Below are 16531 nucleotides of genomic sequence, written 5' to 3' on the forward strand. Positions count from 1 at the left end.
AAAATAAAATAAATTATTTTAACTAAAGATATATATTCATGTTTAGTACGAGTTAAAATGGTCATATCAATCTGAATTAAAGGAATGACTGCAGCGAAGGATGTTCTAATAATGATTCTTTTGACTTCTACGGGTTCATAGACACATTTTAATCTTACATCAGAAATCAGTTTTTCTGAATAAATTCCAAACCAAAATTCATTCATTTATGTCTTTTTCTAAGCAATTTAAGGGCTGATATGCCATCTAATCCAAAGTTTTGTACTAAAATAAATGGTATTACCTCCAATGCTTGAGCTGTACACGAGTAGACTAAGAAATTTTTACCTTGACATTCGTTCCCTTCTCTCACCTAACCATCGCACTTAATTGTATCTCTACAGATCCATCCCCACAAGGAACTTCCTTTGTTTTAATTTTGTTCCTCATTACCATCAAAAAATCATGGATACTTCTTTCAAATTCCTCTAAAGAGTGATTGTATTAGCTTTTTTGAAGATTTTAAAAAATTGAATCTAGATTTGCCCACCTGAAGCTCTTCAAATAAATCACATTCACACACCTTAAGATACGATACATTACTTGTTATAAAAGGCTGATATTCTTTTCAAATCATTTTCGTCAACCCTTCCAGCACAAAATATATCATGTTTGGCAAAATATTGAGTAGCATAATCTCCTATTGGTAATTTACTTAAAACAACCTTGGCACCTGACTGAATAATTAAGTTTAACTTGTCATTTATAATTTTCCATTTCGCATCCGAAAATTCCTCATATTCCTCAACCGAATGGATTCTTAATTCCACTTTCTCTTTTTCAGATTTCCATTCCAATTCAAGATTAAGACAAGTAGTTTTAGGATTGTTAATCTTTTTAGGTTGTTGTTCATATCCTGCATAAGTAAAGCAATTTTCAAACGCAATGCCTTCTACAAGAAAACTTTCTTTGATATTTCCTCCGGGAACATTTTTAATACCCAATAAATTCATATCTTCTATATCTTTCACTCCATCAAGCACGATTCTACCAAAATGTTCCTTGTGATATTTTAATATTTTACTATTCAAAGCAGTCCTGGCAACCTTATACAAAAAGTCTTCTTGATATTCCAATTTATGTTTGTCAAGATTATCTAAACTAAACTCTTTTATTTTGTTCAATGAGTCAACAATTTCATCTATCAGAAAATCATCTTTAATTAAAGTTTTTAATTTTTGTAGGAATTCTGATGCAAGAAGAAGCAGACTTGCCGTACCATCACCAATAAATTAATCTTGATTATTAAAAATTAAGGTAAGAATTTTTACAGCAGGATGTTCAAAGTTTTTCTTTTTCAAGATTGTTGCTCTATCGTTGGTTATAAGAATATTGGTTTTAAATACTCAAATTTTGTCACTTCCAAATGGACCCAAAGTTGCTGCTAAATATTCTGTAACAGCTTTCCAAGCTTCTATATTCGATAAAAGTTGTGGTTCGCCTTCTCTTGTGTCTGTGATCTTTTCAGCTTGAACCATAGGGTAAAATTTTTAAATTAACTAATAAAATTATTTTAAAGAATTTATGATATTTTTTATTATTAGACTTATTTTTAATTTATTATTTTTTAAATAAAAAAAATTGTACATTCTTCAATCATTTAAATCATTTAAAATGATTTTTTTCTTCTATTCAGCATACAAATTTAACCATGTTTTTGCACGATAAGATAAATATTGTCATTTTTAATGTTTATAGATTCTATTTCTTAGATTATTTTGAGCTGTCTTATTGTGCTATTCCTATATGTGTGTAATGCTACACCATTTTCTAAATCAAAATCTTTATCATACAATTGAATAAGTCTGAATTATATGCGAGGTATATTAAAATTAATACCTAGAAAATTTTTATTTCATTTTACTAAACATATTAAAAATAGATTAGAATGTCTTCAGCAAGGTTAACATGATTCTGAAAAATTCATTTTAATTAAAAAAAAATACAATTTTGAATTTATATTTCTAATAATTTAGATTATATAGCATTAATTGTTATATTTTCAATCTTCTTATATAATTTTTAATTTCTGTTTAATCACTATTAATCTATAATGAACTATTGTCATAGAATTTTGCTGGTTTAGTTCTTTTAAATTAGATAAATCTAATTTTTTGATTATGCCATTCACTTGTTAAAGACGAAAATTGCTTTTACTATGTTTATTCCCAAATCCCAAAAGACATTCTTAGTAAATATTATTGTCCAAAAAATTAACGTGTCTAACTCGTCTTATATTCTTGTTGCATAAAGAAAATGTATCTCTAATTTAGTTTGAGCATATAATCAAACAGTTCGTGGTAACGAACTGTAGTAAGGAGCGACCGGGCTCAATAGTAACCAAAACTCTAAAAAATTGAATTTTGATACCAATACCTACATCAAAAGAATCGCATTTTAATGCTGATTTAGAATATATAAGTTTCATCAAGTTTAGTCTTACCCATCAAAAGTTACGAGCCTGAGAAAATTTGCGTTATTTTAGAAAATAGGGGGAAACGCCCCCTAGAAGTCATAGAATCTTGACGAAAATCACATCATCAGATTCAGCGTATCATAGAACCCTACTGTAGAAGTTTCAAGCTCCTATCTACAAAAATGTGAAATTTTGTATTTTTTGCCAGAAGGCAGATCACGGATGCGTGTTTATTTGTTTTTTTCTTTTCTTGTTTTTTTTTGTTTTATTTTCCCAGGGGTGATCGTATCGACCCAGTTGTCCTAGAATGTTGCAAGAGGGCTCATTCTAACGGAAATAAAAAGTTCTAGTGCCCTTTTTAAGTGACCAAAAAAATTGGAAGGCACCTAGGCCTCCCATGCTAAATATTTTCCCAAAGTCAACGGATCAAAATTCTGAGATAGCCATTTTATTCAGAGTAGTCGAAGAGCCTTATAACTATGTCTTTGGGGACGACTTACACCCCCACAGTCCCCGTGGGAGGGGCAACAAGTTACAAACTTTGACCAGTGCTTACATATAGCAATGGTTATTGGGAAGTGTTGGGAAGGGAGCGCAGGATTTACTAGTATTATTTAAAAAAACAATGAAAAAATAAATATGAAAAAGTTCTTTCAGCTGGAAGTAAGGAGCAGCATTAAAACTTGAACAGAAATTATTACCCATTTGAGGGGCTCACCTCCTCCTAATACCTCGCTCTTTACGCTAAAGTATTTTTAGTAGTTTCAACTATTTATTCTACGGCTTTTGTGATTCTGGGGTCATTCTTAATGAATTGGGACAAAATTTAAGCGTTAGTGTAAAGAGCGAGGATCTGACAAGGGGTGAGCCCCCTCATATATGTAATTAAAATATGAGAATACAAAATTTCTTTACGTAAGCTAATTTATAAGTTACGTAAATCTTTTACTAATAAAAATATTCGTAAAAAATTAAAAATTCTAGTTGCGTTTTTAATTAACCAAAAAATCGGAGGGCAACTAGGCTTCCTCCTCCGCTCTTTTTTTCTCAAAATCATTTGATCAAAATTATGAGAAAGCCATTTAGTTAAAAAAAAATGCAAATTTTGTATTAATTATTCCTCTGCGGAGAGCCAAAATCAAAACATGTATTGATTCAAGAACGTTCAGAATTTAAATAAAAAAAACAAGTTTTTTTTAACTGAAAGTAAGGAGCGACATTAAAACTTAAAACGACCAGAAATTACTTCGTATATGAAAGAGGCTGCTTCCTCATCAACGCCCCACTCTTTACGCTAAAGTTTTTACTGTTTTAAAAAGAAGAATTGAGAGAAAGAGTCAAACTTTAGCGTAAAGAGCGGGGCGTGGATGAGGAAGCAGCCTCTTTCATATACGAAGTAATTTCTGGTCGTTTTAACTTTTAATGTCGCTCCTTACTTTCAGTTAAAAAAACTGGTTTTTTTTATTTAATATTGTGTTGAGATGTTAAATAAAACTGCATTCTGCACCGAATCAAGCATCGGCATTGATTATAATATTTTTTTTTTAATAACAATTATTTGGATTTGTTTTCCTTCTGGAATTAAACATTTTTTTAAATTATAATAAAAATAATTTTATATTTATATTTAAAAAAAATATAATAATAAATATTTAATACTATTTTATAACTTTAAAAATACATAGAAAAATAAGCGAATATGTAATTTTGTTTACTTTTTAAGGGTTGAATAACCGCAAAATTTTATTTGCAATTTTTAGTTTATATATTATGTAAAATATAATGATATTTACAATATATTATTATTGAAGATTGAATTAATATTTTATAAATTTATTAATAGTATTCACTAAGTTGTACACGAGTAACAATAAATATGATGTTAAATTATATATTAAGATAATTAGTAGAATAATCTTAAAATAGATATGTTAAGACTTAAGAAGTGTTACGTTCTAATTATAAAGTCAGTAATTATGTAAACTATATGAATTATTGCCTACAATATTTCATTCTATAAAGATTATCAAGAATATAACCACTTATTCCTTAAATAATTTTTTATAGAACTTTGTTATCGAACAATTTGATTTCAAGTTTTTAAAAAACTCAAAAACTATATTTCAAATATTTTATTTTCTTATTCACATGATTACATAAATAAATTTAAAATAAAAATAGTATTTTTTGAAAAGTCATAAAACAACACGAAAATTAATTATACGTTTGATAATAAACACATTAAGTTAAATGAAAATTATATTTCAGTACTAAATCACATAATTAATTATTAGTTTTTAACAAACTATATCATCAAGAATATATCATTAGTATGTCAATAAATATGAGATTAAAATATAATCTTTAACTAATTTTTTATCTAAAAATGATTTCACAATATAAAATATAAAAATAGCTATAAAAATAATGCAAGTTTTTCTACAATTAACAGTAATATAATTATGAAAAATAGATTTATCTTCTACTTTTTACATTAAAGATATACTTTGTTTATAAATAATCCTTAGAAACACTTAAAATTAATATTTTAGGATTACAAATTATTGGAAAAATGTATGAAAATTAATTTTTAAAAAATCAGATTTAAGATAAGATAAAAAGATAAATCTATTATTCATAATTATATTATTGTTAATTGTAGAAAAACTTGTATTAGGTGTATAGTTATATTTTATATTGTGAAATCATTTTTAGAGAAAAAACTAGTTAAAGATTACAGCTAGTGTCTTGATGATATAATTCGTTAAAACCTAATAGTTAATTATGCGATTTAGTACCAAAATATAATTTTCATTAAACTTATTATGTTTATTATGAAACGTATAATTATTTTTCATGCTATTATATTATTTTTCAAAAACTAATATTTTTATTCTATATTTATTTATGTAACTTACATGTGAATAAGAAAATACAATGTTTGAAATACAGTTTTTAAGTTTCTTAAGAACTTGAAATCAAATTGTTCGATAATAAAGTTCTATGAAAAAATGATTCGAGGAATAAACGGTTATATTCTTGATAATCTTTATACAATAGAAGATTGTAAGCAATAATTCATATAATTTACATAATCACAAACTGTATAATAAGAACATAACACTTCTTAAGTCTTAACATATATATTTTAAGATTATTCTACTAATTATCTTAATATATACTTTAAAATCTTGTAATCAAATTAGAAATTTATTGTTAATCATGTAAAACTTTGTGAATAATATTAATAAATTTATAAAATAATAATCCAATCTTCAATAATAATATATTGTAAATATCATTATATTTTATATAATATTTAAACTAAAAATTGCAAATACAATTTTGCTGTTATTCAACCCTTAAAAATTAAACATAATTATATGTTCCTTTATTTTTTCTATATATTTTTAAAACAATAAAATAGGATTAAATATTTATAACTATATTTTTTTATTAAATGTAATATTTTTTTTATTTTATTTAATTTTTTTTATTTACGTTAAATACATACTATGTTTAATAACAATACTTAAAAACACTTAAAATTAATATTATAAGATTACAAATTATTGGAAAAATGTAAGATTTATTTAAAAACCAATTAGATTTATTAATATAGTTTGATTCGTATCTTACTAAACGGGTTCTTATATAAAATTAGATATTATTTTAAAATTGGTTAAAGGATAAAAATGTTCGAATTTAAGTATAAGTAAGAATTTAATAAGAATCAAATAAGAATCACACTATATAAATAAGAATAGAATATATAAATATATAGATAAATAAATAGAATATATATAGAATATAAATATAAACACTATATAAATAGAATATAAATAAGAATTTAATTATAAAAAATTAGAATAATATAATATTGATTATGGTTAAAAATGGTTTTTGACTTGATAATTTCAATCTTTTAAAATTGATTATCAATTACAGAAAAATTCTATGGATGATGTTATCTTATGTTTCATTGAATTTGGATTGCTTACATAAATTATAATAATATATAAGAAAACTGATTTTGAGAATTATCATTAATTGAAATTAATGTTTATATTTTTATTTGTTTGGTTTTTTCAAAACTTATTATTTCTCTCTTTTCTTATATGTATAAATTAACCTTTATTGTTCATTAAAAAGAAGGTAAAATTTCTTTATTCTAAATAATTATGTAATGAAACTATTCATAATAATTTATTTAGATTATAGTTATAAAACTTAAAAAATTATTTCTATTCATCATTAGATATACGACTGTACAATGGTCATTTTGTTCTCGCAATTTGAGAACATTCCGATAGAGTTATCGGAATGTACAGAACTATGAAACTAGGAAAATATCTTCTTTTTTATAGATATACAACTGTACAATGACCATTTTGTTCTCGAAATTTGAGAACATTCTGAAAGAGTTATCAGAATGTAGGGAACTATGAAACTAGGAAAATACTTCTTTTTTATAGATATAAAACTATGAAACTAGGAAAATGGCATCTTTTCTTATAGATATACAACTGTAAAGTGGTCATTTTGCTCTCAAAATTTGAGAACATTCCGATAACTCTATCGGAATGTTCTCAAATTAACTACGAAACTAGGAAAAGAGCTTCTTTTTTATAGATATGCAACTGTAAAGTGGCCATTTTGTTCTCAAAATTTTAGAACATTCTGATAGAGTTATCGGAATGTATAAAACAATGAAACTAGGAAAATATCTTCTTTTAATATAGATATACAACTGTAAAGTGGTCATTTTGTTCTCAAAATTTTATAACATTCCAATAGTGTTATCGGAATGTATAAAACTAAGAAACTGTGAAAATAGCTTCTATTTTATATATATACAACTGTACAGTTGTCATTTGGTTCTCCAAATTTGAGAACATTCCGGTAGAGTTATCGGAATGTATAAAACTTTGAAACTAGGAAAATAGTTTCTTTTTTATAGATATGCAATTGTAAAGTGATCATTTTCTTCTCAAAATTTGAGAACATTCTGATAGAGTTATCGGGATGTCTAAATTATGAAACTAGGAAAATAGCTTCTTTTTTTTATAGATATACAACTGTAAAGTGGTTATATTGTTCTCAAAATTTATCGGAATGTCTAAAACTAGGAAACTAGGAAAATAGCTTCTTTTTTATAGATATACAATTATACAGTGGTCATTTTGTTCTCAAAATTTTAAAACAATCCGATAGAGTTGTGGGATATATAAAATAATGAAAATAGGAAGATAGCTTCTTTTTATAGATATACAACTCTATATTGGTCATTTTCTTCTCAAAATTTGAGAGCATTCCGATAGAGTTATCGGAATGTATAAAACTATGAAACTTGGAAAATTGCTCCTTTTTGATAGATATACAACTGTACATTGGTCGTTTTGTTCAAAAAATTTGAGTTATCGGAATGTATAAAACTATGAAACTGGGAAAATAGTCTCTTTTTTATAGTTATACAACTGTACAGTGCCCATTTTGTTTTAAAAATTTGAAAATATCTCGATAGAGTCATTGGAATGTATAAAAATATGAAACTAGAAAAATAGTTTCTTTTTTATAGACATACAAATATAAAGTGGTCATTTTGTTTCCAAAATTTGAGAACATTCCGATAGAGTTATCGGCATGTATAAAACTATGAAACTAGGAAAATAGCTTCTTTTTTATAGATATACAACTTTAAAGTGGTCATTTTGTTCTCAAAGTTTGAAAACATTCCGATAGAGTTATCGGAATATCTAAAACTATGAATCTAGTAAAATAGCTTCTTATTTATAGATATAATACTGTGCAGTGACCATTTTGTTCTGACATTTGAAAACATCTCGATAGAGTCTTTTGTTTTTCGATGAAGTGTTTATAAAATCTTTTATTTTATAAAGATTATCAAGAATATAAACACTTCTTAAGTTTTAACATATCTATCTTAAGATTATTCTACTAATTATCTTAATATATAATTTAACATCATATTTATTGTTACTCATGTAAAACTTCGTGAATACTATTAATAAATTTATAAAATATTAATTCAAACTTCAATAATGATATATTGTAAATATCATTATATTTTACATAATATATAAACTAAAATCGCAAATAAAATTTTGCAGTTATTCAACCCTTAAAAAGTAAACAAAATTACATGTTCCCTTATTTTTCTATGTATTTTTAAAACATTAAAATAGCATTAAATATTTATTATTATATTTTGTATTAAATATAAATATAAAATTATTTTTTTATAATTTAAAAAAATGTTTAATGCCAGAAGGAAAACAAATCCAAATAACTGTTATTAAAAAAAATATTATAATCAATGCCGAAGCTTGATTTGGTATTTAAACTAATCTTTAGGAAGTAATGTGAGCATATTATAATTAGAATGCAGTTATATTTAATATCACAACACAATATTATATGCTCAACCTAAATTAGAGATACATTGTCTGTATGCAACAAGAATATAAGATGAGTTAGACACATTTGGTCGTTTGGACAATAATATTTACTAAGAATGTCTGGATTAGGGAATAAACACAGTAAGAGCTATTTTCGTCTTTAACAAGTGAATGGCATAATCAAAAAATGAGATTTATCTAATTTAAAAGAACTAAAACACCAAAATCCTATGACAATAATTCATTATAGATTAATAATGATTAAAGAAAAATTAAAAATTATATAAGAAAATTGAAAATATAACAATTAATGCTATATAATCTAAATTATTAGAAATATAAATTCAAAAATGTATTTTTTTAAATTAAAATGAATTTTTCAGAATCTTGTTAACCTTGCTAAAGACATTCTAATCTAGTTTTAATATGTTTAGTAAAATGAAATAAAAATTGGCTAGGTATTAATTTTAATATTCTTCGCATATGATTCAGACTTATTCAATTGTATGTTAAAGATTTTGATTTAGAAAATAGTCTAGCATTACACACATATAAGAATAGTACAATAAGACAGCTCAAAATAATCTAAGAAATAGAGTTTATAAACATTGAAAAATGATAATATATCTCTTATCGTGCAAAAACATGGTTAAATTTGTATGCTGAACAGAAGAAAAGATATGCAACTGTACTCTGACCATTTTGTTCTCAAAATTTGTGAATATTGCGATAGAGTTATCGGAATTGATAGAACTCTGAAACTTGAAAAATACCTAACTTTTTTATACATGTACGACAATGTAGTGACCATTTTGTTATCGGATATATATGTTATAGAGATATTTTTTAAACTAGGAAAATAGCTTCTTTTTTATACATATACAACTCTAAAGTGGTCATATTGTTCTGAAAATTTGAGAACAATTCGAAAGAGTTATCGGAATGTATAAAACTATGAAACTAAGGAAATGGATTATGTTTTTACAGATATACAACTGTGTAGTGGTCATCTTGTCCTCAAAATGTGAGAACATTCCGGTAGAGTTATCGGAATGTAAAAAAACTATGAAACTAGGAAAATAGCTTCTTTTTTATTGATATACAACTATAAAGTGGTCTTTTTGTTCTGAAAATTTGAGAACATTCCGGTAGAGTTATCAGAATGTATGAAACTAGGAAAATAGTTTCTTTTTTGTAGATATACACCTATACCGTTACCATTTTGTTCTCAAAATTTGAAAACATTCCGATAAAGTTCTCAGAATGTATAAAACTATGAAACTAGGAAAATAGCTTTTTTTGTAGATATAAAACTGTACAGTAACCATTTTGTTCTCAAAATTTTAGAACGTACAGGTAGAGTTATAAGAATCTATAAAACAATAAAACTTGGAAAATAGATTCTTTTTTTAAGATATGCAACTGTAAAGTGACTATTTTGTTCTCAAATTTGAAAACATTCCGATAGAGTTATCAGAATGTACAGAACTAGAAAACTAGAAAACTAGAAAAATAGCTTCTTTTTTACAGATATACAACTCTACAGTGACCATTTTGTTATTAAAATTTGAGAACATTCCGATAGAGTTGAATTAATGTATAAAACTATGAAACTAGGAAAATAGCTTCTTTTTTTTAGATATGCAACTCTACAGTGACCATTCTGTTCTCAAAATTTAAAAAGGTTCCGATAGAGTTATCAGATTGTATAAAACTGAAACTATGGAGACAGCTTCTTTTTTATAGATTTACAACTGTACAGCCACCATTTTGTTCTAAAAATTTGAGAACATACCGATAGAGTTATCGGAATGTATAAAACTATGAAACTAGGAAAACAGCTTCTTTTTTATAAATATGCAACTCTACAGTGACCATTTTATTCTAGAAATTTGAAAACATTCCGATAGAGTTATCAGAATGTTTAGAACTAGGAAACGAGAATAATAGCTTTTTTCTTATAGATATACCACTCTACAGTGACCATTTTGTTCTCAAAATTTGAAAACGTTTCGATAGAATTAGCAGAATGTATAAAACTATGAAACTAGGAAAATAACATCTTTTTTGTAGATATAAACTGCGCATTGACCATTTTGTTCTTAAAATTTGAAAACATACCGATAGAGTTATGAGATTTTATAAATCTATGAAACTAGGAAAATAGGTTCTTTTTTTTATAGATATGTAGCTCTAAAGTGACCAATTTGCTCTCAGAATTTATAAACATTCCGATAGAGTTATCAGAATGTATAAAACTAGGAAATTAGAAAAATAGTTTCTTTTTTATATATGTACAACTCTACAGTGACCATTTTGTTATCAAATTTGAGAACATACCGATAGAGTTATCGGAATGTATAAAACTATGAAACTAGGAAAACAGCTTCTTTTTTATAAATATGCAACTCTACAGTGACCATTTTATTCTAGAAATTTGAAAACATTCCGATAGAGTTATCAGAATGTTTAGAACTAGGAAACGAGAATAATAGCTTTTTTCTTATAGATATACCACTCTACAGTGACCATTTTGTTCTCAAAATTTGAAAACGTTTCGATAGAATTAGCAGAATGTATAAAACTATGAAACTAGGAAAATAACATCTTTTTTGTAGATATAAACTGCGCATTGACCATTTTGTTCTTAAAATTTGAAAACATACCGATAGAGTTATGAGATTTTATAAATCTATGAAACTAGGAAAATAGGTTCTTTTTTTTATAGATATGTAGCTCTAAAGTGACCAATTTGCTCTCAGAATTTATAAACATTCCGATAGAGTTATCAGAATGTATAAAACTAGGAAATTAGAAAAATAGTTTCTTTTTTATATATGTACAACTCTACAGTGACCATTTTGTTATCAAATTTGAGAACAATCCGATAGAGTTATCGGAAGGTATAAAACAAAGAAACTAGGAAAATAGCTTTTTTTTGTAGATATACAACTGTACAGTGACTATTTTGTTTGCAAAATTTGAAAACATTCCGATAGATTTAGCAGAATGTATAAAACTACGAAACTAGAAAAATAGCTTCTTTTTTAAAGATAGACAACTGTACAGTGACCATTTTCTACCAAAAACTCGGAAACATTTCGATAGATTTGAGTTAATATATAAAACAATGCAATTTGGAAAATAGCTTCTTTTTTATAGATAGAGTTATCTATATAGAACTGTACATTGGTCGTTTTGTTCTCATAATTATAGAACATTCCGGTGGAGTTATCGGAATGTATAAAACTATGAAACTAAGAAAATACCCTCTTTTTTATAGATATACAACTGTACCGTGGTCACTTTGTTCTCAAAACTTGAGAACATTCCGATAGAGTTATCGGAATATATAAAACTATATAACTAGAAAAATAGCTTCTTTTTTATAGATATACAACTGTACAGTGACCATTTTGTTATCAAAATTTGAGAACATTCCGATAGATTTGAGTTAATGTATAAAACAAAGCAATTAGGAAAATAGCTTCTTTTTTATAGATGGAGTTATCAGATTGTATAAAACTATAAAACTAGGAAAATATAAACTAAACTAGGAAAATAAAACTAGGATATAAAACTGTACATTGACCATGTTGTTCTCTAAATTTGAGAACATACCGATAAAGTTCTCAGAATGTATAAAACTATGAAACAAGGAAAATAGCTTCTTTTTTGTAGATATTCAACTGTAAAGTGACCATTTTTTTCTCAAAATTTTAGAACGTACAGATAGAGTTATCAGAATCACTGATAGAGTTATCAGTTCTCAAATTTTGAAAAAATGACCACTTTACCGTTGTATATCTATAAAAAAGAAGCTAATTTCCTAGTTTCATATTTTTACACATTCCGATAACTCTATCGAGATGTTTTCAAATTTTTAGAACAAAATGGTCACTGTACAGTGGTATATATAAAAAAGCAGCTATTTTCATAGTTATATTCATTAGGATAAATCTATCGGAATGTTCTCAAATTTTGAGAACAAAATGACCATGGTACAGTTGTATATTTAAAAAGAGGTATTTTCCTAGTTTCATAGTTTCATACATTCCGATAAAGCTATTGGAATGGTCACGAATTTAGGGAACAAAATGACCACTCAACAGTAGTATATCTATAAAAAAGAAGCTATTTTCCTAGTTTCATTGTTGTATACATTCCAAATAGCTCTTTAGGATTGTTCTAAAATTTTCAGAACTAAATGACCAGTGTATAGTTGTAATTCTATAAAAAAGAACCTTTTTTGCTAGTTTCATAGTTTTATTCATTCTGATAACTCTATCGGAATTTTCTCAAATTATGAGAACAGAATGATCACTTTAAAGTTGTATATTTATATAATATATAAGAAAAGTTTTCGGAATGTGTAAAACTATGAACCAAGAAAAACAGCTTTTTTTAAGATATACAACTTAAGAGTGACCATTTTTGTCTAAAAATTGAAAACATTTCGATAGAGTTATCAGAATGTATAAAACTAGGAAAGTAGAAAAATAGCTTCTTTTTTATAAATATACAACTCTACAGTAACCATTTTGTTATCAAATTTGAGAACATTCCGATAGAGTTATCGGAAGGTATAAAACAAAGAAACTAGGAAAATAGCTTCTTTTTTGTAGATATACAACTGTACAGTGACTATTTTGTTTGCAAAATTTGAAAACATTCCGATAGATTTAGCAGAATGTATAAAACTACGAAACTAGAAAAATAGCTTCTTTTTTAAAGATAGACAACTGTTCAGTGACCATTTTCTAGCAAAAACTCGGAAACATTTCGATAGAGTTATCAGAATGTATAAAACTATGAAACTACAAAAATAGCTTGTTTTTTATAGATACACAACTGTACAGTCACCGTTTTCTTCTAAAAATATGCAATCATTTCGATAAAGTTATCAGAATGAATAAAACTATGGAACTAGGAAAATAGCTTGTGTTTTATAGATATTAATAAAAAAAACTAGTTTTTTTAACTGAAAGTAAGGAGCGACATTAAAACTTAAAACGAACAGAAATTACTCCGTATATGAAAAGGGTTGTCCCCTCCGCAGTCCCTTGCTCTTTACGCTAAAGTTTGACTCTTTGCCACAATTCTACTTTTTAAAACAATTAAAAACTTTAGCGTAAAGAGCGTGGGACTGCGGAGGGGACAACCCATTTCATATACGGAGTAATTTCTGTTCGTTTTAAGTTTTAATGTCGCTCCTTACTTTCAGTTAAAAAAACTAGTTTTTTTTTATTTAATTTCTGAACGTTTTTGAATTAATGCATGTTTGATATTGGCTCTCCGCACATAAATTATTGAAATGAAATTAGTATATTAATTTTTTTTTGGCTAAATGGCTTTCTCTTAGTTTTGATCAGACGGTTTTGAGAAATAAGGGGTGGGGAAGGAGGCCTATCTGCCCTCCAATTTTTCGGTTACTTAAAAAGGCTACTAGAACTTTTAATATTCAACGAACGTTTTTATTTGTAAAAAATATACGTAACTTAAGAATTAACTTACGTAACAAACTTTTATATTCTTATATTTTTATTATGTGTACGAGGGGGTTTGTACCCTCGTTAATACCTCGCTCTTTACACTAAATCGTAAGTTTTGTCCCAATTCTTTAAGAATGACCCCTGAATCAAAAAGGCCGTAGAATAAATAGTTGAAATCACTAAAAATATTTTAGCATAAAGAGCGAGGTATTTATCTCCTCCTAAATACCTCGCTCTTTATGCTAAAGTATTTTTAGAACCCCTCATATGCTTAATAATCTTTGTTCGTTTTAAATTTCAATGCTATTCCTTACTTTCTTTTGAAAAAACGTTTTCATGTTTATTTTTTCATTGTTTTTTTTATAGTAATGCTAGAAAATCCTGCGCCCTTTTCATTGAATTTTTCTTCCCCCATGACACATTCCTCAAAGGAAAGATCCTCCCACAAAGCCCTCTCCCATCAACCCCACCCCCCAAACCAAAAAATCCCCATGAAAACGTCTGTACACTTTCCAATAACCATTACTATATGTAAACACTGGTCAAAGTTTGTAACTTGCAGCCCCTCCCTCAGGGATTGTGGGGGAGTAAGTCATTCCCAAAGACATAGTTATTATGGTTTTCGACTATGCTGAACAAAATGGCTATCTTAAAATTTTAATCTGTTGACTTTTGGAAAAAAATGAGCATGGGAGGGGGCCTATTTGCCCTCCAATTTTTTTGGTCACTTAAAAAGGGCACTAGAACTTTTCATTTCCGTTAGAATGAGCCCTCTTGCGACATTCTAGGACCACTTGGTCGATACGATGACCCATGGGAAAAAAAAAAAAACAAACAAACAAACAAATAAACACGCACCCGTGATTTGTCTTCCGGCAAAAAATACAAAATTCCACAGTTTTTAGATAGGAGCTTGAAATTTTTGCTATAGAGTTCTCTGATATACCGAATGCGATAGTGTGATTTTCGTTAAGATTCTATGACTTTTAGGGGATGTTTCCCCCTATTTTCCAAAATAGGGCAAATTTTCTCAGGCTCGTAGCTTTTGATGACAAAGACTAAATTAATTGAAACTTATATATTTCGAATCAGCGTAAAAATTCAATTCTTTTGATGTATCTTTTAGCATCAAAATTCCGTTTTTTAGAGTTTCGTTTACTATTGAGCCGGGTCGCCCCTTACTACAGTTCCTTACCATGAACTGTTTGAAAAGAAAATAATTCGGTATTTCGGGGCTTCTGACATTATTACTCCTTTGCGGAAGTTAGGCTCAAAATTAAAAAAAGGATTATATTTTTTCTCTGGGCCCCTTCTACCTCTTAGTTCGTTTATGTTCCCGTTAGTTTTCACCTGTTTTCGCTTTATAGTTGTGTTATCTCTTAGCAGTTCTTTCGTTAGTTGAGTTATGGTTGTGGTATATATGTTTTATCGCTCGTATAGTTGTGTTATTTTCAAATTATACTCCATAATAGAGAGGCTCCGAACACCCAGCATTGTATATTAAGCTCTTAATTTGACGTTTTTTTTCTAACGTGACCAGATTCGTCCTGCGCCCTTTCATTGAATTTTTTCCCCCATAGCATATTTCTCCAAGGAAAGATCCTCCCACATAGCCCCCTCCCTCAACCCTACCACCAAAACCCAAAAAATCCCCCTGAAAACGTCTGTACACTTCCCAATAACCATTATTATATGTAAACAATGGTTGAAGTTTGTAACTCTCAACCCCTCCCCCAGGGACTGTGGGGGAGTAAGTCATCCCCAAAAACATAGTTATTATGATTTTCGACTATGCTAAACAAAATGGCTATCTCAAAATTTTGATCCGATGACTTTGGGAAAACAATGAGCGGGGGAGGGGGCCTAGATGCCCTCCAATTTTTTTGGTCACTTAAAAAGGGCACTAGAACTTTTCATTTCCGTTAGGATGAGCCCTCTTGCGACATTCGAGGACCACTTGGTCGATAAGATGACCCCTGGGAAAAAAAAAACAAAAAAAAAAACAAACAAATAAACACGCACCCGTGATTTGTCTTCTGGCAAAAAATGCAAAATTCCACATTTTTGTAGATAGGAGCTTCAAACTTCTACAGTAGGGTTCTCTGATACGCTGAATCTGATGGTGTCATTTAAGATCCTAGGACTTTTAGGGGGTGGTTCGTCCT

The 16531-nt window shown here is 27.5% G+C and overlaps 1 protein-coding gene across 1 annotated transcript; it reads right to left on the minus strand.

Annotated features, from left to right (window-relative positions):
* Positions 1-578: 578 nt before the first annotated feature.
* Positions 579-992, minus strand: LOC136033604 (T-complex protein 1 subunit eta-like). Its single transcript, XM_065714395.1, has one exon. The coding sequence runs from the start codon at positions 990-992 to the stop codon at positions 579-581; it is 414 nt and encodes a 137-aa protein (XP_065570467.1).
* Positions 993-16531: the final 15539 nt, after the last annotated feature.

Source organism: Artemia franciscana, chromosome 1 (genome assembly GCF_032884065.1).
Source record: "Artemia franciscana chromosome 1, ASM3288406v1, whole genome shotgun sequence".
NCBI lineage: Eukaryota > Metazoa > Arthropoda > Branchiopoda > Anostraca > Artemiidae > Artemia > Artemia franciscana.